The sequence below is a fragment of the Rhea pennata genome, chromosome 15 (genome assembly GCF_028389875.1).
Source record: "Rhea pennata isolate bPtePen1 chromosome 15, bPtePen1.pri, whole genome shotgun sequence".
In the NCBI taxonomy this organism is placed as follows: Eukaryota; Metazoa; Chordata; class Aves; order Rheiformes; family Rheidae; genus Rhea; species Rhea pennata.
Genome location: NC_084677.1, coordinates 16,403,308 through 16,428,965, shown reverse-complemented (window position 1 = coordinate 16,428,965; position 25,658 = coordinate 16,403,308). Strand labels below are relative to the sequence as shown.

Below are 25,658 nucleotides of genomic sequence, written 5' to 3'. Positions count from 1 at the left end.
ATTTGTTACCTTTTTTTGTTAGCATTAATTGTTGGAAGTTTGTAAATGGAATTTCATGGAAAATACGAAGGTAGATGTTCAATATCCACATTGAATATTAATTACTATTGAAAAAAGATTTGTTCTTTCTTTCACTTAAGATTAGTAAAGTCCCAGGATAAAAGAGACAGAATGCCTACTAAGACCAGCTCATCTGCTTATGAGCAAGTGTAGGGAAGTTTCTGGAAAGCAATGAGGTAAATTTCTTCAGGAGCAGTCAGTATTGTCTTAAAAGCTGTGGTTAGGTTACTGATCTTCAGAAAGGCACTGTGAAGGAAAGCCCAATCCATACAAGTGCGAGGATATAGTTTCCTCATCTGATTCAGTGATCTCAGGAATGCTTGAAGGTAGCAGGAGGATGGGGGACAGACGACAAATGAATAGGATATAATAGGCAAGATCATCTCCCTGGATAGCAGTGGAAGTTCAGAATGTTTGGACAGCTATGTTTCTGTCCGAAAGACATCTGCTACAACAGTTAGGCAATGTGTTTTTCTGAGTAAGTATATTTTCTTTTGGGGTTGACCATCTTTTCACTTACTATTTTGTCTTTAGAGTAAAGTTAATATGATTATTTTTAGTCAGACTATTTCACTGTTGTACGTTTATGTAAGCTTCAGTTCACATATTGCATTTAAGAGCTTTGTTGTTATGGTACTGGTAATTAACCAAGGGCCCCTTTTTGGGAACATGTTACTGTATCTTTGCCAGCAGAGGGAGCATAACATTAAACATGTCTTTGTGCGTGAGAGAAAGCTGATGCAGAAATGTTGTATTGACTGTGATGTTTTAAGGTCATGGGAGAAGGAATTTGTAAGGGAGAAGTATTATCTTTTTTAGACTACTGATACAGTTCGAAAGCAATGGACAAATTTGGCCATCCAAATTTGGAGCATTGTTTTTTTTCTATTTACATCTGTATTAGTTGGGCTAGTAAAAGATAAAATAACTTCCTACAAATTTGGCCAGTCTAAATATATTACAGAAATAACTTCTTTGGGGTTGAAGAATCTCTGCCTTTACATTTTAAGGTAGAACAAAGATGGGTGTAAATTTAATGAGAATTTTGAAACTCCTAAATATTCAAGTGTCTCTGTAAGAATTACTTTAGACTGAATATAAAATTACTCTAAGTGCTCAAAATCTCTCTAAAAAGTCTTACCATTGTGTTACCACAATTACTTAATACTGTAATGCTGTGGTTAGCCCTATTAAATACGCCATTCTCACAGAAAAGCTCAATAGCATCTTAAGTTTTCTGTACTTAAATCTTAAGTTTCTGTAGATTGGTAGTTTCAAAGGTTCAAATCATTTAAAAGTCCATTGGATCCTTATGCCTAGGTGTTACTTGGGATGCAGAGAGTAATTGCAACAGATTATAGGTTTGCTCGGTTCTGTTAGAGAAAGTTGGCATGGGTTTAGAGAGGGGGGAAATGCCTATCGCTATTATCTATACCTAGCAATTATAGAAGAAGCTGAGAAAGTTCATTCCCTAGTAAATCCACTACAGCAGCATTAGCTTTACACTACTTTAAACATTTTACTGCTCTTAAAAGGGAGGTGAGATGTGCTACTCATTGCATTTTCTTTCTTAAATATGACTATAGAAGCAAACAGCTGACTCAGTTTCAGGCTCTGTCCTCTGCTACTTTCTTTCTGTATTAATGTCCTTTTTGAAACAAACACCTCACTACACAGCATGCAAAGGGTGGTGCAAAAATAGTTTATTACGATATAGTTTATGTAAAGTTAGGTAATTATATTTACAAAATAAAAATGATCAGCTACATCCACGGGAACCTAGCATGTCACACAAGATTTTGTATGGAATAAATATTGTGACAAAACTTGACGTTTCTATTACAGTGAACAGTTGATCAGGAACAGTGGCTCTTAAAAAAGCACTGAAATAAAATGGAGTGGAAGGGAGAGGGGAAGGAGAAAAGATCCCACACATTTAGAAACAGGAGCCTCAAACGCACACTCCCCTCTGCAGAGAGAAATTAATCAAGTTTGACGCATCATTTCCTGGATGAATATGGTTCTGTGGAAACCTCTCCTTAAGACACGCCATTCAGACCTACACATTGATGGGTTTTTAGAACAACTGTGGTTCCTCTTTCTCCTTACCACCCTGTTGTAATCGTTTCTGAATTTGATCCATGTTTTTTTTCCAGCAGTAGTGTAGCTGTAGTAATCCACAACTGCACTGAGATTTCTGTGCTTTCTGTACTGTCATTGTTGCCGCTCAGTCAAATTACAGATTAGAGATGGAGGGCTTGCCTCTACTGCATCACCACAGGACCTGGAAAATTTACCTTGTAGTTTACTCTGGCTTTTGCATTCTTATTACTTGCAAATTGTTTTTTGTCATTTCCGTAAGGAGTGGAGGAGGGCAGAGGCTCTTGTAATACAAGTGGTAGAGCATGGTGTGTGTACGTTTTAATTCATAACAAATCTCCTTCAGTTACGGTTCAGTCATTGGTGAACAGTGTGCACAAAACAGAACTAAGGGGAGCCTTCAGTTCTGATTAGGTTGATGGAGGAAGACTGACTTATTAGTACCTGGATGTCTAGTGTGACTTCTGTTATCACCCAAAGACATACAAAGTTTCCTTCTCTGTCCCCAGAACTTTTTATCCCTTCAAAAAATGATTCTTTAAAATCTCAAGACATCCCAGAACGCCAGGTCCCGGGAAGGTGAATATGGGTCAAAGACTAAGCATTCTTACCTTTTTCCTACTTACCATAGTCTTTAGTATTTTACAACATACTTTGCTCTCTCTAGTTTAGAACAAAGAGTCAGTTTTCTTGTCACATCCAGCACACAATCATTGTGTGAAGAAAGCAGGAAGAATGAGAAAATAATTGGTTGTAATTGCACTAATTATTTACTAGTTCATGGCCAGCTGGATTAGTTTGGTTGGTACCAACTTGACTGGCTAATCAGGTTTCTGCTAGTAAATCCCACACGCATGGTTTCTTTTAGTAGTCTCAAAATGTAGGCTGAGCCAGGGAAAACCACCAGAGCTGACACAGCTGTGTTGTTTTCAGCCTGCATGTTCCCTGGTCATGCAACAGTACTTTTGCATCCTCTTGAAAGAAATATAGTTGTATTACAGTGGTAGGATCACAAAAGTTCAACTCAGTAGTAACTACATTGTATTGAAAGTTATATTTAAACAGTTACTTACATCATGTAAGTTACAGTAAACTTCCATGCTGTTGTACAATATGTATCTGCACAGCTGGGAGCTAGGTCTGGAGTTCCCTTGTGAAGTCCAGGTAGCCTTACAGAGTATCTTCAATGATGATTCACAAGTGCGTTACACCATCACACACTAGGTTTTGAGATCTGGGGACCTTAGTCCACTCACTGCAACAGTCCTAAGTTACTGTGCAAGGACAGTTTATATGCTCTAGCACAAAGTAGTTACTACTTCTCTCTATATATAGATAACAGTTTGCACACTCATGGTGTTAATGCCACTATCAAATACAAGATTACTGAATTCTCTGGAAAAGAAAAAAAGTTTATAGAGCAGTAGGGTTACAGTTCTCAAACAGACTGTACACATTCTTTGGACAGGTATTTTCAAAACTAAAGGTGTAAGTCAGCAGAAAATTTTTGAAAAGATATTTATAACAGTCATCAAAAACAAATATTCTATCAGGAAAGATAGGGCAGGTTCAACATATTACACTCAGCGCTCCTCTTCCAACCCCCAAACAGGACGTCTATCGAAATAAGATATAAAAATCAAAAACACAGTCACAAAAGAGAACCCTCCACTAATTTCTGAGTAATAAATATTTACATTGCGTGCTTTGGATACTATACAGGCTTTAAATTATTTTTTTTAAAGAGAAGAATAACAAAGCTTTTTAAAAAATGGAAAAAATTACAGAGGAAAGGCAAGCTACACTGAGCGTGCATGTGCTTTAGTGTTCACAACAAACTAAGTACTGTATATGAACCACAAAAAATGCAAAAGAGTAGTGGAATCCAATCAAGTATATAGTGTTACAAAAGTGACACATTTTTACAATGCTGGGAGGAGCTGCTTAAATGCATTCCAGTCAACTTCTATTACAGAAGGAAAAATTAGCTTTTTTTCTGGCTTGCAGATTAGCACACAAGTTTAACTTTGAAGCAAATGAATAAATTTGCTGCTGCTTTTATATGTGAGCAAAGAAAAGGTCACATTTAAAAAGGACTTGGTCTGTTTTAGGGAGAGAGGGTGCAATTGGTAAGAAAATTTTATGCAAAAAAAAATTAGAAGCAATTAGCAGATGTATATGGCTGTAGCTTTGTTGCACTTGGGTTTTCATAAACCTCACATCTCAGTACTACTACTAAATGTAGAGCAGTGTAAAATGCAGCAGCTTGCATTTACATTACTCAATGTGCGTATACTGTGCCCTCTAAGAGCATTTGAAGCAGAACACCTAGTAGAAGGACTTGCCTCATTCTGTACAGCAGGTACCTGGCCCACATCAAAAGGAGTGGCAACCGGCAGCTTGTGCTGCTGTGTCACAGAAACGTGCGATGGGAGATGTAGCTGGAATTTAAAAGCCTCTAGCTTGCTTTCCCTCTGTTCCTTCCTTCCTCCCCATAGCTTTCCTCAGTCTTCACACACTTTCTAATGTAAAGAGTCACTGATTTCTCTTATCTTGAAAAATGGATGAGGCCTGGAGCAGGAAGAAGAAATTGGATAACTAAAGACCATTGCTATTAGCGAAAAAGTTTCCCAGCTGGCTTTTTCTTTTTCTTTTTTTCTTTTCTTTTTTTTTTCTTTTTTTTAAGCACCTCTCTCACTCTCTCTGTCTGCAGGTTCTGGCTCTGTTTACTGGTGCTGGTGGTTCTCTTTCATTCTTTAATGTCAAGGCAGGTCATGTACTGCCTCATGCTTTGGAGAAGTGCTCTGACAGTTGCCACACTGCATGGAATGAAACCTGGAATCCAGCCTGCAATAGTCCATAACAAAGCCATGTTCATTCCACCGCATCTTTCCTTCTCAGAAGTCTTTTCTGTGCCCTCCAGAACTGGTAGTACTGCAGTACATGTTTATACACATCCGGAGGAGTGCTGCTCCAAAGCGTGACATAGCTGCTAAAGACACCGAGAGGGGCCTTGCCTTCTGTACAGCAGGGCTGGGTTTTCTGTTTTGCTTTCTTTTTAAAAGAAGCCTAACCCTGCTCTTGATGGCTGCTCTTAACGGCTGCTCTTAACAGGGACAGTATAGTAGCCCATCACCATGTTCATAAAAGACCCCTTGGCTTAGTGATAAGTATTTTAAGGCAGAAAAATTAAGCAATAAAATTAATTGTTTTGACTTGTTAGACATTGCTAAAACCATGATAATAGTCACCAGAAGATGGTCCCCACCCATTCCTCCATACACTGTGTGTGTGTGTGTGTTTCCTCTGCAGTTGTTCTCATTCCTTGTAACATGTTTTGGCTGTAGCTGTTGTTGGTGCCATTTTTTTTTCTCAGTGAACTTGTCTGTCTACTTAGCTTTTATCAGTGGTTTAAAGGTCCAGAGAAGTTCACCAATAGGCATTTATTAATAGTTCCCTAATGGCAAAATTTTGACTAGCTGAGCCCACAGTGTCTCATTCTGTTTATACAGGAGTTTTAGCAAACGTCAATTCAGATTCTTTTACAGATGATTCAGGGAGCCTGTTAAGATGGAGGTTATCAGCAGACTGGCATTTTCTTTATGATAAGAAGATAAACTACGATGAAAGAAAGGAAGTTAAAAAAATCCAGCATCAGCCTTGTTTATGCCACATCTCCTGTCAGATTCTCATCTGAGAGTCAAAATACTGTGTGCATTTCCTCAAGTGAAGAATTGACCCAAGTGGCCCAGAACTTTTATATGACCTTTTGCTTAGCATATGTGTGTATATATAGAGAGAGGAAGAGAAAAGCTATACAAGTGTTCTCTTCTTTGCAAGTTTTCTTGGGTGTTTTTTTCATGTTCTTAAACCTTGGTGTGTTTTTATATATGTACAAACAAGACTAAATCCTCATAGCCTCTCTTCACAGGGCAATTTTGAGGCAGAGCACAAACAGAAAGGCTTTCTAACCCATGCCCTGGAACTTCCATTGCTTCAGAACCAACGTGCTTTACACAGCTTGCTATCCATTGCATTTTAATTGCACCTTCTTCTGCCTTCTTGCACTAACATCTAAATGACTCTACTTTGCTATACACTGCAGTATTTTTTGCCAATGCTCACCCATATTTTTATTTTTGTATCAATGTATTTACATGTGGCAAGACAAAAGATGAGGATGTAATTTTCTGGAGCACATGGCCTAGTATGCATGGCTTAAAGCTCCTGGGAGCTCTACTTTGGCAGCCTGCAACCAGCCAAGCTCTGGGTCACATCAGCCTGTTTCCATTATCTGTGTAGCAACACCAAATGTGCCCTCCACTTATCAAACCCATTCTCTACATTAGGAAATAAGGATCAAAGCAGGATCAAAGGGCAAAGAAAGCAAGGTGCTGTCACTCACTAAGCTCAACATCTAGTCCTAGACTAAGCTGCAAGAGAAGACTTCTTGTATGGCAGAAAAAAAAAAAAATCTCCTTGGAGAGTCTCAAGAGGCTTGGTGGCATGAACCTGTACTACAAAGGGCCTCAACCTGTCTCCTCTATACCACCAGCATGCAATTGCAAATAGAAGACAACCTTTAGTCTTCATGCTTAAAGTAAGTAAGTGCTCCTGAGCAAATGAGATATAAGCAAAGAAAAGCAAGATGTTCTAGAGGATGTGAGAAAGGTCAGAGTCCACCTGTAGAGAAGGAGCCCAGGACACATTCTGATCAGTTGACTTAAGAGGCTGAAGTCCCACCCTACTTGACAGAGCAGGAGGAGGAAGAAGACCCTACTTGGATGCTCATTCACTGGATCCATCATAGTCTTGTAAGGGAAGAGAAATGACACTACTTGAGCCCTAATTTTCGTCATAACTCTGTGGCCCAATACCTTTGCCAGGAGAAGCAGGGCATGAAAGCTACCAGAGAGCAGAGCACACAACAGTCAAACCTGGATCAATGAGAAAGGAAATAATATGAAAACTATCTCTGTTCAGAGCTGGGCAGATACAGATAAGTTTGGAAGGGAGCACACTAGGCATACGGGAAATGTGACTGTCTCCTGTCACATGTAGAAAAGGCATACATGATATATGAACTACAGTGGGTTTGTTCACCCAAGCAATATTCAGAACCTTTTTAAAAGCCTGGGTGACAGCACTGACATCTCTGCTGGTCCTGCAAGCTGTGCTGCTTGGCAGATTCTAATGTCCCTGATTTAATTCAAAGACAACATTGCCTTTACCTGGTTGTACATCCCATTGAAGTTCACGTTCCCAGCTGCTGCTGGAACTGGGACCCAAACGTACATCCTTGGCTCAATCGTGAGGAGAAGAATCAGACCTCTCACTGAAATACGTAAAGGCCCGAGATGCCAGAATAGAGAAAACCAATGCACGTGAGTAGTGACAGAGCTTCGGAATCTTCCATGAGTCACCTCTTAAGCAGAACACACAAATTGGAGATGGCTGAGAAAGTGAGAAGGATACAAGTAGGAAGAGTCTGTCTAGTCCATCTCAGCTGTAAGGGAAGCAGGATCCCATGCCGTGGCTGCAGAAAGCCATTACTAAGCATTACCAAAATTACATATCAGTAACAGTCTATGCTTTAAAAGGTCATCAGATGATAAAAGAAGATCGGCATGGTGAGCTCCATCCACATCCACAGGTTAGCTCTAATTTGACAGGTTCCACTTTGCGGATTGCTAACTTGGAAGCCCTTCATACAGGTGCGAAGCTGGGGACAAACAGCTTCTGCCTGCTGACTGTACCCCAACAGGCTATGTTCCGCCATGCAAGACAGGAGGAGGGAATAAGGCAGCCGTTGGCCTCATCACGGATCAGAGGATGGAGGATAAAGGAAAGCTGGTCAGCACCCATTGTCGCCTAGCCTGGCACGAAGAAAGTGCCTGTCTCCAGGCCCTTGGCTACTACCAGTTCCAGAGCTGGTAGCGAGAACTTCTCAAGTACTGGCCTGCAGCACTTCTGTCTGTCTGTCTGTCTGTCTGTCTGTCTGTCTGTCTCTCTCTCTCTCTCTCTCTCTCTCAGCCACTGCCCAAAGCACCATGCCTACTTAAGGATCTCAAATTAGCCATGAAAACGCACAGATCTGCCTGAATGCCACTGCCTGCTTAAACCACATTTGAAGCACCTGAAAGGCAAGAGGAAGCTTAGCTTTACACAAAAGCTAGGGCATATTTTTAAAAGCACAGTCTGATGTATTGTGGATCGCTTGGTGGCTAAATTAGGTTGGACTCTAAATGTGTTGGAACGGTATCTCAACGCTGCTCTTGGCCAGGGTGAGCAGTGTTTGTGTTCAGCAGCAGGCAGGCATTCTCTTTGAGCAGTGAGGCAAGACCCTGGCTCTTCACAGGGCCAAAGCATATTGAAATGTTCTTGCTAACCCAGGATTAAGCCATGGTACCCATGCAGTCCAACTGCTGCAAAGCAGAGTCTGCAGATCCTCCAGAAAGATAGCCAGTATTAGGCTGTCCATGTGCTACATCTATTGCTACCCATTCTCTCAATTCACTTTTAATTGGTATCAGTTTATTGGCCTCACACTGCTAAATTGTATGTTTTAAATAAGAAAACTGTTACGACTGAGAAGGTCTGAAGCACATACAAGTTTTCAGATTTTTATTTCAGGAAAAGATTAAAGAATTAAAATATAGGAGCTGCCCTGCTGACAAGAAGAGTTGAGTTCAAGAAGCTGATAAAAAAGGAGCATTATATGCATTGAGCACTGTGCATTTTCAGTCAGTATTGATTCTACTTTCTACTCTACTTTCCTTCTTTGACTAGGAAAAGGGAGTTTCACATGCGCACAGACCCTAGGATACACAGGACTCAAGGAGAGGGGGAGAGTAACAGCAAAAAGATTGCTGGGCTTGATCAAACAGAGGCAAGAAAATGACCTGACGACTCAGTCCCAGAAACACGCATCTCAGACCTGGGCACCAGCGAGAAGGGCGACAAAGACATGGCCAATGGGGCAGACCTGTTGCGCGTGAGTAACTGCAACTCCCTAACCACAACCATCTGGAAAGACACCAAAGCGCGCTGGGCTTCGGTAACACCTACATTCAGGATACGGCACTGTCATGGGGCAGGAGAGTCATTTCTTCCGTCCCCCAGCGAAATGTCAGTGTTGTACCTCCCCGCTGCTTACACAGGTACTGACTTGCACTCTCTGACACTTTCCCACAGGCCCCCCCCACCTTGTAGGTGCAAGTAATGCAGTAAAGATCAACAGTTAGATTAGGCTCCTGGTGTGCTCTGAGCACTGGGTCTCTTGACAGCAGTAAGAGCTAGGTACGGCCTATACCACCCCGGCCCTGCTTTTATACCAAAACAGTTGGTACGACAGAGCTAGCTTATTAATAGGCTACTGAGCCTTAATACTGACACTTAGTGTAATGGTTTACAGTAAAGGAAGGACTCTCCTACAAGCGCTGAAGAGGGGAAAAAAAAAATCCCTTCCTCTCCCTCTCAGAGTCTCTGAAGCGTCTCACAAAGCAGGAAAAGGAGCTGCGGAGGTGAGAGGTGGCGGCGAGGGACCGCCACCGCGGAGCTCAGTCTCGTCAGGAGCGCCAAGACGAACAACAGCAAGGACAATCGTAAGGAACGAGAGACAAACGGTGCTGGTGCTGTGCTGCCTCAAGCTGGGAGGTGCGCGTGTTGAAGCGGAGCGGGGAGAACTAGTCTTTCTTCAAGTCCCTGGATTCAAAAAGCTTCAGGCGTTCTTGCACAGTCAGGCCTTCCTTCAGACTCTGGGAGAGACAAAAGAAAGATGGCATCGGACACTGCAGGGCGGGAGTGGACAGGGCTACGGCAGTGGGGGTCTGGCACACAGAAATGGTGCGATGCTCAGGCAAAGGAAATGTGGGCAGCAGGAGAATGGCCTCCGCGACGCAGAGATTAGTGGGACATGCTAGAGAAAACACACAGTTATGGAATGCTGTTACTGGTGAAATCACGCCTAGAGAAAGGGTGAGATTGCAAATTAATCAGGTGAAGTATCCGAAATGAATGAGAGGCACACAATACTGAAAGCATGATTAGCTCGACTTGGGAAATGATCCCTGGAGCCCGCAGTGTAATTATGGCTGGGGCAATTTCAGTGGAACGCTAGGATTTCAGGGGTACCAGGTAGTCCAGCTTGGTTCTGCTACGATAAATCACTGCACTGCGAAGAAGGAGCTGTACACTGGTCCTCCCCGTCTGCTTGCATGATTGTATCGTTGATTGAATGCATGTATATGTTGGGTGGTCCTGACTCTAGTCAATGGTCATGCTTTGCCCAAACCAGCCCTGAAAACTGTATTTTATTGCCAGTGACAATCCCACCCTTTCTCTAACCCCAGCCTGGGGTATTTCCCAAGCCAAAGCTGCTGATTGCACAGGGTTAGACAGAGGACTCTCAACAAAATGCTTGCTTCAGGTTCTAGCAGGATCCAATGTCTGATGCAGTTCAGACACTGCATCCAGATTTCAAGGCATGATAGCCAGCTATGAAACAGAAAATTCCATCCTGCTAGTCCTCAGCATTTGCATCTATGAAAACTACTGTCACCTACACCAAAGGATCTGGGGAAACAGCTACATGACTGGCAGAAACACAAAAGCAAATAGCTTGCCAGCTCTAAGACAGCTTTAACCTGAAACTAACCCAAGGAGATGCACAAGATCAAAGACAGCCATTCCTCCTCCCTGCAGCCCCAAAGATGTGGCGTAAGAGCTACAGGGGATCAGGGCACCAGACAGTGAATGTTCTTGGCTTGCTGCTGCTGCAGGAGGTGCAGACATCTCCCTCCCCAGCAGACAGGCCTGCAGGGCAGAGGCAAGGTCTCCCTCTAACGCACTGTAAAAGCTTTCGTTGCTGGGATACATCTGCTCTGAGACAGAAGCAGGCATCCGCCAGAGTGCCAAAAGGGCCAAATTATCTCACAGATAATTCTGCTGCATGCAAGCTGATCCCTTAAATCACTCTGCAACTCAAACAGTATTTGCTTTATAGTCCAATGCATGGCTGCTTCAAGAGGCACAGATCTGCATGCAAAGACCCTTCTATTAATTGATACCAATGTCCCTTTTTTTTGTTTTTACTTCCTTGACTGTGGTGTCAGAGGACTGTATGATCACAGAAGCAGTTCAGACTCTTGGGCCAGGTTTTAATGTGTGGTTGTCAGGGCAGGACTTGGTGTGCATAAACTTGCCGCGAGGTTGTGCAGGTTCCCACAATCCTGAGCTCCTTAAAATGTTTCTCCTCCCACAGATCTAGAAATCCAGAACAGCTTTGGGAAACAGCATGGAAATAAAAGCACTAAAATGGATTGTTTTTAACTTACAAATGATGCATTTTTTTCTTTTCAGCTGACAGCAGAGAAACTCTGGAGATTGAAATATCTGAGTATGTATTTTCTAAAGGAAGTTAACTTTGGGCCTGTTAAATTAGCAGCAACCCATGCGTTCCAGTCTATACATTAAATTTACTATTATTTGGAACAAAACGACATAAACCATTAGACTGTTCTGCCTAATGGTAACAATTCCAGCAAAGTCACCCCTTAGGGAGTTTCTCAATCATTTGAGTTACTGATGAAGAGGGGCTGATGAAGGCAGACTAATGTAAGGTAAAATCCTGTGAAAAAGGGGATCCTCCATCAGACTTCCCCCAGCTCTCAAGCTAACTCCCTATCACCTTTTTTTGGGATCTTGCCTATCTTTTCTTTCCCCTCCCTCTGCAGGTAGTCTCATTTCAGTCTTCACCATGGGCCAACAACATTTACTGTTGCCTCTGGTTACTCAAGATATTTGTATTGTGAGAATTAGCCCCTTTTCTCATCAGCTCCCTCCTTCTGCTGGATGAGCTCTGAAGCCTCCAGCCAACATGTGGGATGGAGGTGCAGTGCCAAGTGATGAAGAGCAGTGGAGGGAACACCAGGGAGCTGGAGAAAGCCTGGAGAGCAGAAGGAAGAGGTTACTCAGCAAGGAGGACTCTTCTCCTCTGGCATGGATCAACCTAAAGAAGCAGCAATTACAGGCAAGGGAAATTCAGGACATCCTCTCTGCAGCTGAGACCTGGGCACTGTTTTACAAGCTATGGGCCTTCATGGGAAACGTGTGTGTGGTGTGGGTGCTACTGGTCTCATCTAACGTACCCTCTGCTCTCTTCTGAGGAGGAAATGCTCATAGGCATCACCGATCCTCTGCTCTGGCTAACACCACAAAGGCTGTTTTTCCTACAAGGTCTGCATGTTGCTAACGTTTAGTCTGAGGCATGCACAGTCATTCAAACATGCACACCCAGTGTTCCACACTCCCGACACAGCAAACGGCAAAACGTGCCCCACCGTGTCCAAGTCCTGTCTGTGATGGTTAGCTGTGTCGGTGAGGGTGGGAGGAGTGGGAAGACGAGAAAGCCATATTCCCCAGGGAAGAGCCAGAGAGGCTGCATTTTATATGGATCTTGGGTCTGCTCTCTTCTCCCCTCCAACTCCCTGATCCCCAGTAAAATCATTAACAGTAAATAAACCAGTCAGTCAATAGGAGAAGAAGGGCTCTCATTTGCCACGGAGGTGTGAGCAGTGCATGCAAAAGTGGGCCGCTCCAGTGGGCAGCTGCGTCGTTTGGTGGGTGCCGGTTTGTTTACCTACGTGGCAGGGAACCTGGACTCGGGTTCATTTCAGTTATCCCATGAGACCTGCTCAATAACGGACTGTTGAAGGAAAGAGCAAAATAAAGAAAGAACAAAACAAGAAGCTCATAAATCCTAAATGCATTGGTGCTCACGCAGCCCTGCCCGGCACCCCCCTCCCCATGGCAGCGACAGAGCAGGCAGCGTGCCCCACAGCAGAGCACATGCTTGCTCTCCTCCTTCCCCCCCACAAGGACGGGAGACCATGAGGACTGAGCTGAAGTGGTGACGGGAAACCAAACATCAGATCTGGCACAGCAAGTCTGCAAAGCCAGGCCTGCACTGCACCCTTAAATAAGCAGAGAGACCCTGTATTTACTTGGTGCAGCCTGGACCCCGCAGGCTGATGAACTACCGCTTGCAGAGCTCGGGTGACGATCGTTTCCCCAGCGTGGGCACAGAGCGAGAAGCCTTTGCCTGCTGGGCTTTTCGCTCTGCCTGAATCCCAGCCACTTCAAACACTAGCATGAGACACCCAATATCCAGTGGTGAGAGGCAAAGCAAATTTTGCCCATGCTGATCTCCTTTCTGACTGAACTATGTTTAATGATGCCTTCTGGGCGGCTTTATTTGCCCTTCTTCCTGTGGTCCCACAGAAACAACGAGTGCGTAACATGATGAAATTCTGGCAGTCGGCAGCCCAAGCACAGACGAGCCTGGCACAGCGTTACTGGGCTTTGGGACTAACAGCAAGTACAGAATGGCTGGAGAACCACACAGGGCCATCTGTGCCGTGTTAACACACAGGAAAAGTGTGTGTTAAATATGCTCAGCACCAAGGCACTTTTATTCCATATAAAGATCTAAAAGCTTGCAGTGCTGAGCACTAAAATCTAGAATGATGTGCACATTTCCACCTTTTGACACCACCTAAATTCCAACTAGAAACGGGGGAGCAAATACTGCGAGAATCCTCCTGTGAAAGACCAAAAACCAGGGTGAACAGCATACTTTTTTCAAGTGGGGAGCAACTTCACACCTAAATTTCGGCAGATGCAGTAACGCCTGCCCTACAAGGCGCCATGGAGGCGGGGGCCGTGCTCGGTGCACAGCAAGCCATTTCTTGTTCGAAAGCTATTTTTTTCTCTCAAGTGCCATCCAGGCTAGCGTTACTGAGGCAGAAATTCTGTTTTCTTCCCCCTACCAAGTTCGTCAATCTGCTCCATGGTTTCCCCAGGAACTCCCACTGGAGAGCAACATTGGGCATTTACAGCGTACAAGGAAAGATGTGAACTTACCTTTGACCTGATATTCCTTAGTTGTCGGCTAACACTGGATCTGTCTTTCTTCAAGAAATCAGGGTTGCTTTTTGATTTCATAATATCTGGGGAGAAGCAAAAGAGACAGCATTAGCCTGGTGCCCACAGGCTTCCTGTAAGGAACAAGGCTGGGGACTTCTCTGCCTTCGCAGCTTGGGCAAACGCCCCCAATGAACCTGACTCAAGCAGCACTGCCCTAAGGACAGAGGAGACTCTCCAGGGCCTCTGCTCCTTCATACTAAATGCAGCATGAGGCTTTCATGATGCACAATGACAGAAGGCTACTGAAGACCACAAGCTTCCCATCCTCCGGCTGGAAGGAGGAACTGCCATGGGGAGGGCAGTTCAGGCCCATTTGCTCCTTGCCATCTCTGGCGAGATGGTCTGCAAGGAGCAGAGGCAGGAAGCGGTATGAAATGGCAAAAAAGCACCGTACAAAGTCCTACACCTGGACCCACTAGTGCACAAGAGCTTGTGCTCCAGGATGCATGTGTTAGATCAGAAAACCAAGATTGCTTAGAGCAGCTGGAGAAGGACTGACCATATCCCGATACAGTGGTGTTCACAGGGGATTTCTCTCCCTGAGCTTCTGTGGCTGCTTTCAGCTGCTCTTTCAACCTGCTGATATCACAGTCTGCCTTGGCCTTCACAATGCTCAGCTCTGTGTAGATGTCTTTGTACTTGTCACTGGCGTATTTCTTATCCTGGCAAAGGAACAAGAACAACCCGACAGAGTAAGACACACAATCGGAGCCAAGGGGTTTATGAACGTGTTGAAGAGAAGCTTGGCAAAAGCTGCCGGAAGAAGGACAGCGCATTGGAGCAATGCCCTGCTCACCTAGCACTTTTTTTTCCTCCCTACTCTGCACTTTACAATTACAGGAGCTGGCTGCTGACGGCAGGGATAAATTCCAGTTGTCCTGCTGAACGCTCAGCTGGGGGCAATCCACATATTTTACGCATGCTCTTGAAGCCGCATCTAACAGCAACACAAAACTTACTTAAGTTATGCAGAAAGCTCTGATTTCTCCAACTAGCATGCAATGCTGCCCATGCATGCTAGTCCATTTGTTACAAGATTACTTGTTTGTGGGTTTTAATTTTAGTTAAGACATTGAAGAGAACTAGAATTCCTAGAACTGGCCTTGGCAAACAGGCTGTCGAGAGCAAACCATATCTGATGTGAGGAGGCTGAGCAAATCTGCAACACTGAATATTTTTGCCATTTCAAATCTGATCTGATAGGAAACCAGGAGAAAACACTGAAGGTGATGTTTTCCCACAGGAAGGGAGAAGGGGTAAATCCTGGACTGATTCAGTAGTGGAATGCTTTATCAATGACACCAAAACGGATACTGAATTCAATTGGGGGGAAAAAAAATTAAATGTTTCAAATCTTGGGGTAAGCTAGCTGATTTCTAAGAGCACACGCACAGGAGGAGCGCACAGCCCTTATGAGCATTCACAGGAACAGGCCTGTCCCAGACATTACCCTCAGCGCTGTCTGCAACTCGTCTTTGAGAGAGCTGATCTCCTGCTTCAGGTACTGGATTTCCGATTCTTTGACCCGCAGTAGGACCTGTAGGAACAACAGCAGTGACGTTTTCCACCAGAGCACGGTGCAGAGCTGGCTGGAGAAGGTCACCAGCTGGGCCTGGTGACAGCCAGGCCAGGGCTGCGTGTTCGTGCCCCTGTTTGCTCCCTGCCCACACTTGCAAAAAGTGGCTCATTCACACGTCTTTTAGTTCACACGAGAAAGTTACTCCTGGATCCTGCGGCAACTGCAAGGCACGCTCGCCCGTGCTCGGATCGCCACTGTGCTTCCTGCACGTCCCTTGCTGTCTGTCAGTCCCCACTGCTTTGTATGCATTGAAGCCCGTGGGACGAGCAGGAGACGGAGAAGGGGATGGTAGCTTTTCTGGCCTGAAGTGCCAAGAGCTCCTGCCTCCACTGCACCCCTTTGACGCGTGGCGCAGACCGCGCAGCCCTCGCCTGCCCCGTGGACGTGCTGCGGGGTGGCCTGCAGGCTCCTCGCGCGCTCGAACGCAGCCCCTGCGGCCCAGCAGCGCTACGGGAGGGCAGAAAACTTACCTCTAACTCGTAGGCATCCTTGCCCTGCGTGAGAGGCGATCCAGCAGCCTCTCCCCCGCCCTCCCCAGTCAGTAACGTCCGCAGTCGCGTGATCTCCGCAGCCAGGCGGTTATTCAGCTCCTGGGAAGAGGAGAGAGCCACGGTGGGAACGGAGCAAACGTGGCAGCGGCTCAGGCCAGAGGCTGCGACAGCAGCTTCTCTCCGGCTTTCTGGGGTGCCCAGAGCTGCAAGGGGACCTTTCATCCTGTTGGCTTCGCAAACCCACCCTCCTCGTGAGACAGTGCCACAAGGACATGGGAACGGGCGCCTTACCTGGTTGTGGGCGTTGAGCTCCTGGTTCTCCCGCTGGCACTGCCGGAGGGCCTGCCTCTCAGCCTCCAGCGCCTGCGCCAGGTGGGCGTTCTCCAAACACTTCTGGGAATACTGCTCCGAAAGGACCTCCAGCTCCCGCTGCACCGACTGCAGCTCCTCCCTGCAAAGGACCCAGCGGCCATGCTCTACCCTCGCCGCACACGCGGCCTCGCCTCTGCAGCGCCCCACAGCGTCCCCAGCAACCCGGCAGGCTCTTCCCAGGGACACAAATCACAAAGTGCCTGGGATGGCGAAGGAATTGCACCCTCCCTTTAGGAAGAACCTCAAGCCCAGAGTCAGCTAAGCCTCCCCTCGCACTCAAGTGCCCTGTGGCACTCAAGGGCCGGGGCACCAAAGGAGGCAGGAGGCCTTTCCCCGGGAAGTTAACTACCTGGCTTTCTTCAAATAGCCAAAACCAGAGCAGAAATCTATCACGTTTGCTCTGAGCCTCCACAAAAGGATGCGTCTGCACACCCACTTTTGCCGTATATAGAGGCAGTAAGGTTGAAGCCGCTGGGCTCTTTTTTCCAGCTCCAGTAGGAGGTCAGCCTTGCCACTGAGCGCAAAGTGCCTTTGCCTGGTTTAGCGATATTCGCTTTGACAATCCTCATGTTACAGCTGCCTGGAAAGCAGCAACGTCTTGGCGCATCTGCTACGTCTGGTGACAGCAAGGCAGCAGGATTTCAGTGGTCCAGGGACACTTATGTGGATGGGCACAGCTGGGTCACTACAGAGGGAAGAGATCCCCTACGATGATGGATCTGATTCTAACCTATTGCTAAAACCAAAGAGGAGAAAGAGGTCTCCTGCAAGCGTAACCTTCCTGCAAGGAACAGAGACAGACAGACAGCAAGAGCTCATCTTACAAGTATTGCCTCCGGAGGGCTTCGATATCGGCATTGACGCTGCTGATCTGGGAGCGCTGGGACTTCTCCAGCTCCCGCTCCAGCTCCTCCCGGTGGGCGTTCTTCATGGCCTCGATGGCTGCACGGGGCGCAAGAGGATTAGCACTTCAGGAGGAGGTGACACAGTCACCACTCAGTCCAAAGGACTTGTTTTTTTGGAGATGGGGATTATTTTTTTGTTTAAGGGAACAAAAAAGTGAGTCATCCCAGCGAGCCATCCTTCTGTCTCACAATTGCTTCATTATGTTCCACTGGCCATAAGGCGGCCAAAAGGCTTCTGCAAATCCTGCTTTTTAATAAAGTCCAAACAATTGTCCGATTCACATGTTGCTTCCTGAATTATGGGCCTGCTAATGCAGAGACCCTGGGTTCCAGTACTTGAAAACTCCCAGTGGTACTGAAGAATGAAATCATTGTGGAATCAGCAATAAATTAACCACAGGAATGACTAACGCCTTTCTTAGAACAGAAAACTGATCAAACTGTGTTACAGCCAAGGAGAGGCATACCCAGCCCAGAGGCGAGCCAGGAGATGGTCCTCCATCCAAAATGTGTGTTCATTATCCTGTCCTCCTCATCCCACCTCATCCCGGGCTCCTCCAAACCTCCAAACCACCCTTGTGCGGCTGTCAACACGGACCCACCCCGTGGGGTCCCTCTGGTGTGTCCCCATACCTGAAATGGTGGCAGCAGTTTCTTCTGCCAGCAGGCGGTCTTTCTCCTCGCGCAGCTTCTCCAGCTCCCGCTGGTGCTGCCGCTGCAGGTCCTCTATCTTCTTCTGGTGCGTCTCCTCCATGGCTGCAAAGCCCCTTTCACATGTTGCCTGCAAAAGAGACAAGGAGATGAGGTTGGCCCAGGCTCACCGCGGCGGAGAGCCCAGCAGGAGCCATGTGTTGAGTGCGCTGGGCTTTCATTAGATCACCAGCGCTTTAAAAACAACTTGTGTGTCCTCTCTGCTGTCTTCTGCCACTCTTGCTTTCCAGGCCCAACCACCTCTGTGGTGGCACGCAGACAGCTCGCAACAGCAACATTGCCTTAATTCACAACTGAGTGTCACCTCGAAAGCTATATGGGAAATTATCTGCTAATTTTGTTACTAGAAGTGAACTTAGGCCAGGACATAGGGCCACTCTACTGGGAACAGCGCCGTGGGGATTCCTGAATCCGAGGCTGCTGCTTCTGCCCCAGGCACACACCCTGCTTCTGCATCGGTGGGGGTCCAACCACAACCCTCCAAACGCAACCCCTTTTCCATAGGCGCCTGTGGGGTGGGAGCGGAAACCCGTGATCCTCATCGCCGGGTCTCCAGCCACCCGCGCGGCCCCCTGAGCTCCCCGGGGCAGGTGTCAGATCCAGGAGGGGATTTGGGCTTTTCTTTCACTTCTGAAGGAGGTGCCCAGCTGCACGATACTCCCCAGATGAAGCCACCAGCTCTACAAGGAGAAGCCGCGTACTCGGCACTCCTGCTGCGGCAAGCCCGTTTCCATTTCGGCCGCCGGCCCGGCCGCCCCGCCAAGCTCATCAGGCATCGCAGGTGGAAACAGGGCTGCAGAGACGAGGCAGGAGAGCAAACTGGGGGGAGCTGCAGCTCGGTAAGCCGCAGACGCGCTCGCCCGGAGGCAAGCGGGACATGGTGCGAGCAGGACTCGAGACGCGGCGCGGTCGCATGCGCCGCGCCGGCGGGGACGTGCACAGGGAACCGAGCAGCCGGACGGCTGGGTGCAAACCTGCAGCAAGTCACAGCATCGGACTTCCTCTTTTTTTAACGTTTGAGACTGGCATTACTCAACTTTCCCAGTTCCAGTGGATTTCTTCTTGATTCACACTAGAGTTTTCAAAGGGAAGTGAGGACTGTCACCTAGGGAGTCACTGGGACTCCAGGCAAAATTTAAGGGGGACAAATTCACTCCCCCAGCAACATAAGTGCTTGTGACCACCACGTGCCGACCTATATTAACTAACACTCCTCAGCATTACCAGTTTGTTGCCTAATGCAATGTAACGTGTCGTTCTGGTTCCCAATTCTCATCTTTGGTACTTTTTTCCTCTCCTTTAAGTTTTGCTCCTGAGGCATTTTTCATTTTCTCAGCTTTATTTTTTGAAATTCCTAATTCAGTGCCAGAACTTGTTGGGACTTGGCTGACTAAAGAGTGGTATGAAGCAGCCTGGCAGGATTCTTGTTTATGCATCTAATATTGCAGGATAATCTTTAATGTTCCTTGATAGTTCTGGTTTGTAGATCCAATGTTCAATGTATTGTAAATGCATTGCTATAAATCAGGACATTCAACAATGCACAGACAAGTATCTAGTACTATTGATACTATGTTCTCCATCAGGTTCAGAAGAGAAGAAACAAGCATTTTAACCTGTAAGTGAGAGAGGTTTCAAAGTGCCTAGCTGGCTTTCTAACTACGAGAAGTTTGTATGTTCCTTTCTGTCCCTGTGCTGCAGACAGTGATGCACAGACAGGCCAGGACTCATGCGTGCTCCTCCAGTCCTGCTCTGCCCAGAAGAGGCTGCTTGCTCTCCCTCCAGGCAAACTACAATTTTTGGCAGTCTTCAACTGGAAGCAAATTTGAAAACACAGGAGGGCCGTCAGGTCCATTACTTGTCATTATTTTTGAGCAATTGCCTCTGCTTTGGTTCTGACCCTTCTGCTTCTCCTCACACAAGACCGCTCCTTGGGATAAGCAACCTTGCGTTGTGCACGGCTCTCAGGAAGGCAGCATTATCCGTGCACATGACCAGCAGCAAGTAGGAGGTTCAAGGGCTTTTCCTTCCTAAGGGATATTAGACGATGGGGCAGAGAGCATTAAGTGACCATCACAACCTCACTCTGATCTACCCAGCAACATCCGATTCAACCCCTCAGTGAAGGAGAAGGGATGTGGCAGCGCTACTGCTCTTCTCAGAGTAAAAACACTATTTGGCTACAGCTGAGGCACACTTTATTCCCAGTCCAAATGTGCTCTCAGGATCTTGCTGCTGGAAGCAAGCTCTCCCATTACTTGAACACGTTTTTGCTGACTTGGAAGAATGACTGCTCCTTGAAAGCATCGCCAGCACAGCCTTGGTCTTTGCCTGCAGTCTGAATCAGCTGATCTCCTGGGTACCCCTCCTTTCCTCTTGTTCAATCGTCCGTGAGCGCTCTTGGAAGCTCTCTACCACCCTAAAACCATCTCCTAACTGGAAATGGTCTCAGATCAAAAGCAAAACATCAAACCCAACAGATTTTTAGAAGTTGTAACATCTAAGGCTAGTTTTACAGCCAGTCCTGACTGCTGAAGCAATTTGAACAAATGCATTTCATTGCCACTGGGTTTTTCTGCACCTAGTCTGGGCTTCTGATAACTGTGCACTGTTTGTTATGCAAAGAATTGCTGGAACAGAATACCGACGTGATTTCCCTCTCAGCCACTTAGGATATTTGTTTTGCTATAGAATTTGGCATCCCTTTACAGCTACTTTCCCCAGGAACATACATTTTGAGAGCACAAGTTTTCATTTCATCTTACAGTTTGGAGGGCAGCAGAGACAGACTGGAGATTTGATCAGACTGGGAAAGACAGAGTTGAGGAACACTATTAAAGGGAAGTCACAAACAAAAAGTATGAGCAAAAAACACTACAATGTTCATGCTTAAGGAGGCGTATGACATTATCGAGGTATTTTGAAACTCTCCCTCCCACCACACAACCAGCAGAACCTGCCACAGAGACCACTTCCAATAATAAAGTCTCTCCCATGAAGACGAGGCCCTCAGCAATGCATTTAGAATACTTCAGCACAGAAAAAAAGCAAGCATTAAAAAAAATAACATGCCTTACAAAGGCCTTTTTAACAATTTTGCTCTTGTTTACGTGTGCTGGCTCTCAAGGAGGATGCCCCTAGGTTTTGCAAGTATGACTGACTGCACCCTCCCAGTATACTCAACGGCAGAAAGCAGAAAACATTAAAAGTATTAAAACCTTTAAGTTTTCAAAGTCTTTCTGGTATTTTTCCCTCAAAGTTGAAGCATTTCCCTCCAGGTGCTTGTTCTCCAACTCATCCCTCATGACATTCATCTGGGCCTCCAGCTCCTGGATGCGCTCTCTCAGGCCATGCATGGAGTCCAGCTCACTCTCAGAGACCTGCACCCTGCCATCAGGCCCGTCGGCCACCTGCGTTCTCCCATCGTCCAGCCCCTCCGAGGACAAAGCATCAGGGTGCTGCCTCTGATACTCATCGAGGGTCTCCTGCAGGTGCTGCAGGTTCTGGTTGTAGTGCTCCTGCAGCGTCTGCAGTTCCTCGTTGTGGATGACTTGCAATTCCTTTATCTTGGCCTGGAACTTATCCTCCAACATTTGCATCTGCTCAAGGTGATATCGCTCCATGTTTTGCTTATCACGGACAACGGCGTCAAGTTGGTTTAGGCCCTCTGTTCTCTCAGCCTTTAGAGTGTCCTCTGTCCTGTTCAGCTGCTCTATCACATTTCGAATCTCCTCCTCGTATCTGCCTTGTAATTCACTGATGCTTTTGCTGTGTTTATGCTCTTCCTCCTCCAACAGCCTTCGTTGACTGTCAAGGTGGGATACCTTTGCTTTCAGATCAGCATTCTCTCGTTCAAGCATGGCTATCACCTCACCATATTCACCTTGCTGCTTTCTAAGCAAATCTTCATACTCATCCCGAAGGAGAGAAACCGTCTTTACACGTTCTTGGCAGAGTGCATCCATGCTCTGCAAGGATTCTTTGTAAGACTTCAGCTCTTTCTCATACTCCAGTCTGACTCTGCAAGCTGTGTAACAAACCTGAGCCTGAACAATTGCATCTTGAACTAACAAAGATGAATACCGTTCAAGGTCTCCCATGCATGAATGATATGAAAGACTCTGAGATATCTTTAGGAGCTTCTGGCAATCTCTCATTGCTTCCTCAGGAGGCAGCGATAGTAAGGCAACAGATATTTCCTTAAGAACACTTGATTTGTCCTTTAGTTGTTGGGCAAGATCTTCTTGAATGGAAACAAGAGCTTCACTACTATGTCCTGGTAAACTGCAAGTCTCGTCCATCTTGGCTAATTCCTGATAGGGCATCATTTGTAGATGGCTCCCATCCCAGGATATTTGGGTTCCTTCTGTGGCATCTTTTTGAATTTCAAGTGCTTCAGAAATCTGATGTATGACTCTGTCAAAATCAGGAGTCCTGTATGCTTTGATGATTTCCTCCAACATGCATTTATGTTGCTGGAGAGCTGTTTTGGTATTATGAAGGTCTTCTTCAATTGTTTTTAATCTCTGATGAAAAGATTCTCTCATTTTCTGTGCAACAAACCCAAGTTCTGCCTTGATCAAAGTAGCATCTGCTACTGTGCTGAGAAAACATGGTGAAAAGCCCAAACCTGCTGTTTCCGTTTTGCCCTCTGCTGCTTCTTCTCTGGTGCTCAAGTGCATTCTTAGTTCCTCCACCTGGCTCCAAAATTCCCCTTCCAGTAGCAACTTCTTAGATAGGATGCTGGCCAAATCAATTGCTGCATGAGAAACATTTGCTGGCTCTAGTAAAACCACCTCAGCTGTTCCTTGGATCTCTCTGAGAATCTGTGATATCTCAGCGCTTGCATTTTTCAAAGACTCTGCTATTTGGTTGATTAGAGAGGCTTCAAATGCCACTCTTTCAGAAAGCCATCTTAGCTGGCCGGCATCAAACATTTCCACTTGCTGCTCCTTCGAGGCATGTTCCTCTTCACTCAAAAAATTCCCTTCTGAGGCTGGGGTTTGGGGAATAAGGCTTTCACTCTGCTGATACTCGGATGAGATTGGTGTCCCTCTCAAGGCTTGGACTGCATTTGATAAGGTTGTTTCCATGCTGGACAGAGTAACAAGAAACAAATCACTCTCTTTTTCCTTGTCTGATTTGGGTAGAGATCTTAGCTGCTCCCTGCATTTCTCTAAGCAAGTCAGTGCTTGATCATTTTTCATTTGGAAACCTCCCAGCTCGCTCATGTGATTTTCTATTAGCTTGAACTTTTCCTGCCTCTCATTTTCCAGCTGTGAGATCAGAGCACTGACTTGAGATAAGCTAGTTTGAAGCTGTTCCCGAAGCTGAGACTCTGTGTTGGCCCACTGATGGTGAAGGGCTATCAGCGTTTCCTGATTATGACCATGCTGGCTTTCAAGCTTCATCGTTACATCTTTGAGCTTTTCCTCTGTAATATAAAGTTTGGTTTCCAGAGAATGGATGATTGAGAGATAGGTCTCAGAGTCACTTGTCCCCGAGGATGGGTAACCAAGAGCTGGCTCTGATGACATGCTTTCTTCAGACAATGATCTGTCTTGGCTCGTGTCTGAAGAGGTGCTACTTGTCCAGTTTTTCTCCGATCCATCTGGATGTATATATTTTTGGCACTGGATGCTTGAGAAACGGATTCTTTGCCTCTTGGCACCCATGATTCCTATATCAGGCTTTGCTAAGGCTTTCTGAACCAACTCCTGATCCTGGAGCTCTGCAGCTTTGGATGGAGAGCCGAATTCTTCTGCTTGTCTCTGGCTAGTCTCAAGAACTTCATCTTCCTCTTCCTTCAGTGCATAATTCAGAGCTGGAAGGACATCATGAATTTGCAGATGCTGCCCCAGTTGAGAAGGATGACTTTCATCAGCATCGACATTAGGGCCAAGGTCTTCCACCTCCTCCGCACACGGAGCTGTGCCTACACTAGCTAATTTCTTTAAAGCTTCCTCTTTGGCCTTTAGCTTTACTTTAGTCTCCTCTAAACTGCTATCTAAAGCAACCATTTTAACCAGAGCCTCACTGAGGTCTTGATCTTTCTTCTCCACAATTCTCAAGTGCATTTCCTTAACGTGTCTCAGCTCTTCTTCTTTTTCTTTCAGCACCTTTTGCACACTCTGGAACTGATCTGATACTTCCTCAAATGATTGCTCCAGATTGTGGTAGTTGGTCTCTTCCATTTTCAACTTTGCTTGCAACTTTGCAACTTCATTGTCCGACTCCGCAACCTGATTCATGAGCTCATGGAACCTACATTTAATCTGATCTCTCTCCCTTTCAAGCTCCTTGATGTGCTCCGAGAGTTTCTGGATACTGGCCTCCTTCATCACCAGTTGCTCCTCCAGCTGGTGGACAATCTCGCTGCCTTCAAATTTTGCACTCAGTTTCTCTTTCTGCAGAATCTCCATTTGCTGCTCATTATTTTGTAGCTGATTCTCATACTCATTGGCCTTATCCTCCACCTCCTTCAGACTCCGTATTAAAACCTGCTTTTCCTTTTCACAGCTTTCCAGCAAAGCCTCATAGTTCTTCTGCAACTTCTCTTCCATTAGGATCCGGGCTTGTTCGCTAGCATTCAACTGCCTACTGAGGTCTGCAATCCTATCTTGGAGCCGCTGCACCTCTTTCTGATGATCCCTTTGCAAAGCTTGCTGCATTTCGAGGTCCCGTAGCTCCTGGGTCTTCTCTAGGAGCAGAGCCTCTGCGGTCTTCAGCTTTTGCTCGCTGGCTTTTAGCTGTGAGCTCAGAGTGGCCTCACCATGCTGCCACTCTTCCAGCTGCTCTTTGGCTTTCTCCTTTTCACTCTTCAGGTCGCTCCTCAACTTGGCCAGTGTCTGCTCTTTGATGGACAGCTCTGCTGCGGCATTACTGAGCCTTGCCTGCAGGCTATGAATCTCGGCTTCGTGGTGCCGGATCACGTCCTTAGCCTCGGCATAGCTACGTTTCAGTGACTGAATCTGCTGATTGATTAGCTCTTGACGCTGGCATTGGGCTTCCAGCTCGCTTTGGAGATCTTGATTGACTTTGTGGAGCCTCTGCCAGGCACCTGATGGCGAGGCGGCCACCTCGGTCTTAAAAAAATTGATTAAATACTAGATTAGTAACACTCTTGGCTCTCCCTTCTGAGTGTCACACCTCTGGCCAGGCAGGCCACGGAAAGGCTCCTTGCACTGTTTTGGCTGCTACCCACATGCTCCAATTGGGAAGATTTGTTCTTGGCACAATTTTTTTTTTTTGTTTTAACCAACTTTTATTTTTTTAACACATGACAACTGCTTTCCAGTAACAGAAAACACGGACCATAACATCAAAACAGCTCTACGGTAACAGGCTACAAGGAAAAAATCAAAACCAAACAGAACCAAAAAATAATGAAAAAGAAACACCAGCAGTAAAACAGAGACAGAAAGACAAGAGAATAACTGGAAGGGAGTGAGAACG

General features: G+C 46.2%; 1 protein-coding gene across 2 annotated transcripts in view; it reads right to left on the bottom strand.

The window, feature by feature from the left end:
- Nucleotides 1–1,742: 1,742 nt before the first annotated feature.
- MPRIP (myosin phosphatase Rho interacting protein) overlaps nt 1,743–25,658 on the bottom strand; it is a 94,252-nt gene continuing 70,336 nt past the window's right edge. Inside the window, exons 16-24 of one of the 2 annotated variants that reach the window (XM_062587939.1) lie at nt 21,422–25,288; nt 18,126–18,273; nt 17,412–17,529; nt 16,507–16,666; nt 16,195–16,314; nt 15,596–15,682; nt 14,645–14,807; nt 14,083–14,168; nt 1,743–9,917 (exon numbers count right to left, since the gene is read on the bottom strand). In XM_062587939.1, coding sequence (XP_062443923.1) covers nt 9,846–9,917; nt 14,083–14,168; nt 14,645–14,807; nt 15,596–15,682; nt 16,195–16,314; nt 16,507–16,666; nt 17,412–17,529; nt 18,126–18,273; nt 21,422–25,288 — 4,821 coding nt within the window. In that variant the 3' untranslated portion in view covers nt 1,743–9,845. Of the gene's footprint in view, nt 9,918–12,799; nt 12,866–14,082; nt 14,169–14,644; nt 14,808–15,595; nt 15,683–16,194; nt 16,315–16,506; nt 16,667–17,411; nt 17,530–18,125; nt 18,274–21,421; nt 25,289–25,658 lie in introns of both variants that reach the window. The other variant, XM_062587938.1, reaches the window with a different exon arrangement.